Source organism: Nematolebias whitei, chromosome 17 (assembly GCF_014905685.2).
Source record: "Nematolebias whitei isolate Nwh7 chromosome 17, NemWhi1, whole genome shotgun sequence".
Classification (NCBI taxonomy): domain Eukaryota; kingdom Metazoa; phylum Chordata; class Actinopteri; order Cyprinodontiformes; family Rivulidae; genus Nematolebias; species Nematolebias whitei.
Window position 1 is genome coordinate 24,755,743 of NC_056514.1, and position 4,049 is coordinate 24,759,791.

At 36.9% G+C, this 4,049-nt stretch overlaps 1 protein-coding gene across 1 annotated transcript in view; it reads left to right on the plus strand.

Moving 5' to 3' along the window:
* LOC119423958 (liprin-alpha-3) overlaps positions 1-1,021 on the plus strand; it is a 25,789-nt gene extending 24,768 nt beyond the window's left edge. The window contains exons 30-31 of the mRNA XM_037691390.1: positions 820-887; positions 972-1,021. Of these exons, the coding sequence (XP_037547318.1) occupies positions 820-872 (53 nt within the window). The 3' untranslated portion in view covers positions 873-887; positions 972-1,021. The remainder of the gene's footprint in view (positions 1-819; positions 888-971) is intronic.
* The last annotated feature ends 3,028 nt before the right edge of the window (positions 1,022-4,049 follow it).

Consider the following 4,049-nt stretch of genomic DNA (forward strand, 5'->3'; position numbering starts at 1 on the left):
CCCTCAGGACAATCTCTATATGTAAATCTTTGCATGTATTTGTCTAATTAATACTTCTGGCTGGTAGTTCATTTAAGTGATGTTTTCTTCTGTATACTTCATTTGTTTGTTGTATACTTGACATTTACTTAAATAAAGATAAAAAAAATAATAATAATTAAATGTGTCACTGCACAATCTGTTCTGAGACCAGAATCACAATCCGTACCGTGTTCCCGTACTCTGGGTGCAGAAGAGTTGCGCCCAGAATGGTCCTATATCTTGTAATGAAGAGGAGCTATCTGTGCATGTACAACTTTTAACGAGAGTCTATGGTCAAAGATTCTTTTGTCCCCAGGGTGAAAATACATAATCACTTAGCGGCGTTTCTGAAAAAAAAAAAAAAAACTTTACTCATCATTAACTATAATATTTATCTTACACAACTAAAAAAATATATACATATATTTCAAAACATTTTAATTTAAATTTTATTTTATTTTTTTATGTCTTCAAGGTAATATGGTGAGTGGTGTGAGTCGTGGGGTGGCGCTAGCTGCCACTGAAGAGACAAACGACACAACCATTCACTCTCTCACTCACACCTAGGGACAATCAGCCTAACATGCATGTTTTTTGGTCTGTGGGAGGAAACCAGAGTACCTGGAGAAAACCCACGCATGCATGGAGAGAACATGCAAACTCCACCCAGAAGAGTCCCTAGCTGGGATTTGATCCGGTGACCTTCTCACTGAGAGGCAGCAGCTCTATCAACTGATCCACCGTGCCGCCCTCAAAGTGATTCATGTTCATTAATTATATTTTTTTCTCTCTTATCAGCAAGCTCTGGTCCAAGAGGAGAGTCGGGTTCTGTGAGAACATATTCCTGCTAAAGATAAGCACACTGGGTAAGATATTTATTTTTGAGAAACATCACATATTTTGTACTTTAAATTTGTACTTTAAATATATTTTCTTTAATTATTTTCTAGATCTCTACCCCATCCTGAATGAAAACACATTTTTGAAGAAAAAAAAAAAACTAACTAAAGAACAAAAGCAAAAACGGACATGAGAAGATGACCAACAGCATTCGAGTCGTATCACAAAATAATCAAAGACTGAGTGAACGATTCATGAAGAAAAAAACCCGATAAAATAAGAAGTGAATGTCTGTTTATGCATCAGTCTCTTCTTCTTCTGTCTCTTTTGCTTCATCTTGATCCATAGTTGTGGCATGACGCTGTTTGATTCTGTAGAAAGTGGCCATATTGTGAATTCATCTTCTGTTTGAGTCTAAGATGGCAATATCGACACGCTGTATTTATAGTTTTTAAAACGAAAAATTAAAAAACATGCATTCCTGTTCTGATCAAGAGAACTGTACAAATGTTTTCAGTTGATGTGGCTCTGACTTAGACAGAGAAGAGGAAATATTTTACCCAAAACAAAAGAAGACGGTTGGCTGAGATGGAAATTCACCTGCAGAATGTACAGTAGGTGTCTACAAAAAGAAATGAATTATTTGTTCTTAAGCCATAACAGAGCTGAGATGCACAAGTGTGAATATAGGACCAATGACGAAACAGCTGACAAAGTGCTTTATGACGAATTCCTGTCCAAGCTGAGGTGGAAGATTATAGTTAGGGAGCATTTATGTTATGCATGCCAAAAATCAACCATTTTAGAGTGAACTTCATGATATTAACCATTTAAAGATGTGAACGCTCGGGTCAGGACTTTGTAAAACGTGTGCATTTTATTTTTTATCATTTTATGACAACTGCTATTGTGTGTATGTATGTACAGTACGTGCGTGCGTGTATATTAAACAGTATGTTCATTTCATACTTAGTTTAAGGATTGACTGTAATTTTATTTAAGGTTGACAAAGAAAATATGTTTTAATTCATGAACATTTACAATATGCTAACTGTATGTGTACATTTTGAGGGTAAAAAAACAACAAACTGTTATAATTTTGAATTCATATTATTGGAGAGTAGTGGTGAAATTTGAATATAATATGATAACAATAATGATGATGATTGTAAAAGCTGTAATTAAAAAAAAGTATACCTGTAACTTTGTAGGGGAGGTGTGGTTTCATGTTTTTTTTTTAAGTCTTTTTATTAATTTTTGCCTTTTTAGACACAAAAATGTACAAAGCAAAAGAACACTGAACAATATCCCTTCCCACACTGGACCATTCACACAGCATGTTCTCAACAAATGACAGAAAAGGCTGCCAGGTGTCCCAGAATCTTCCTGCAGAACCCTTCAGGGTGGATCTGATTTTTTCCCAGATGGATATGGTGCATGACCTCTCTTATCCAATGTACATAGGCTGGTGAGTGTAGGTTCTTCCGATTACATAGAATGAGCCTTCTGGCCAGAAGAGAGCCAAAGACAATCACATGCTTCTCATATTTGCTAAAGGATATATCCACAGTGACCATCCCAAACAGTGAGATGAGTGGTGGTGGGTGTACAGTTTTGCCACATATCCCAGAGAGCGTGTTGAAAATAGATTGCCACAAAATCTGCAGCTTGGGACAGGTCCAGAATGTATGCAGGAGTGTAGCTGGAGTTTGTTTACAACGATTGCATGCGGGGTCCAAGTCGGCTTTGATCTTGGACAGCTTGTCTTTGGACCAGTGCAGCCGCTGCACTACCTTGAATTTGTGGTTTCATGTTTTGTCTGAAAAGGGTTTGGGCTGCACAGGACTGGAGATGAACCACAGCAGGAAGGGAAACTCTCCAGTGAAGGTTAAAATCCCCCACTCTAAGAAATTATTATTTATCTTTTATAGTTAACGTGTGACACTTTGAGTGGCCCTTTAGCTCAAACTGAAGGACATATGATGTGTGTTTTTATCCTCACACAGTTTTGTTTTACCAAGATAGTGGTAAAAATGGGACCAAGTGCCGAACCCTATAAATTCGCTAGCTCTATCCGTCTGAGTCCTGTACCGTTGTTGGGTTTAGATTAGTTTCCTCTAGCTATTTGGGGTTACGTTGGCTGCGGTAGCTCAGTGCTTGGTGACTCAGTCTTGTAATAATGAGATTGTGGGTTTGAGCCCTGGAAAATCTTTCAATCAAGTTCACTCGCTGTGGTGAACCTTGAAGAAGTTAGCACCGAAAGAACAACATTTGGGATTCGTGGAACCATGTAGACATAATTATTTATTAATTTTTATGTATATTCTTTTTATCTTTAGAGGAAAATGTGCATGTATTCCATACTCTACCATCCAGAAGTAAAGGAGAAGGATTTGCAAATGATTTTAACTCCTATAAAAAGTTGAAAACTATACAAACAGCAAAAGGTAACTATAAAGAACTTCATAATTGTAACCATAAAACTCAAGTTGTGTGGTTTAGTGGCACAAAACTGAAGGACATGCAGACTTTTTGTTTTATTATTGTACAATTGACAATATTAAATAGACATGTATTAAAATACTGAACTAAGTGTTTGTTGTTGGGAGCTGAACGCAGCAGGACATGGCTAATGGAAGTTGCTTAGTTGTGCTTTTGGAACCAATCTGTGCACTATAAGAATGTGAAGCTTTACGTACCACATACAAAGTACATGTACGTACAGAGTTACTGTTTTTTGCAGATTAACTTTTGAAGTCAACTGATGATGGCCACTAAAGCTAATCAACCGTAGCAAACACAAAAACGGCTATAACTCAGTCATGTTGACAGATATGGAGTTAAAATCGGGTGTGATTGTAGCTGAGAGTCATTTTCAACACATACTCTGAGTGTAAAATCACGCAACACTGCATGAGATTGCACATAATGTTATTTTTAAGGTCTTACCAAAATGACAACACTTTTATAATTTCTTACTTTCTTTTAGATGAGGAACTAAAAGAACTGATGAGAACGTTAGCTGCAGTGGTGACTAATGAAACCAGGAACAGGTGTAACTGGGCGTGACAGGAACTGAGTGTGGGAAAGTAACCAAAAACCAATAACAGCCACCATTAAACACAAAAAACTACCAAATAATAACCACAAAATATATATATGCTCAACAACACTTTGCTCACAGCCCC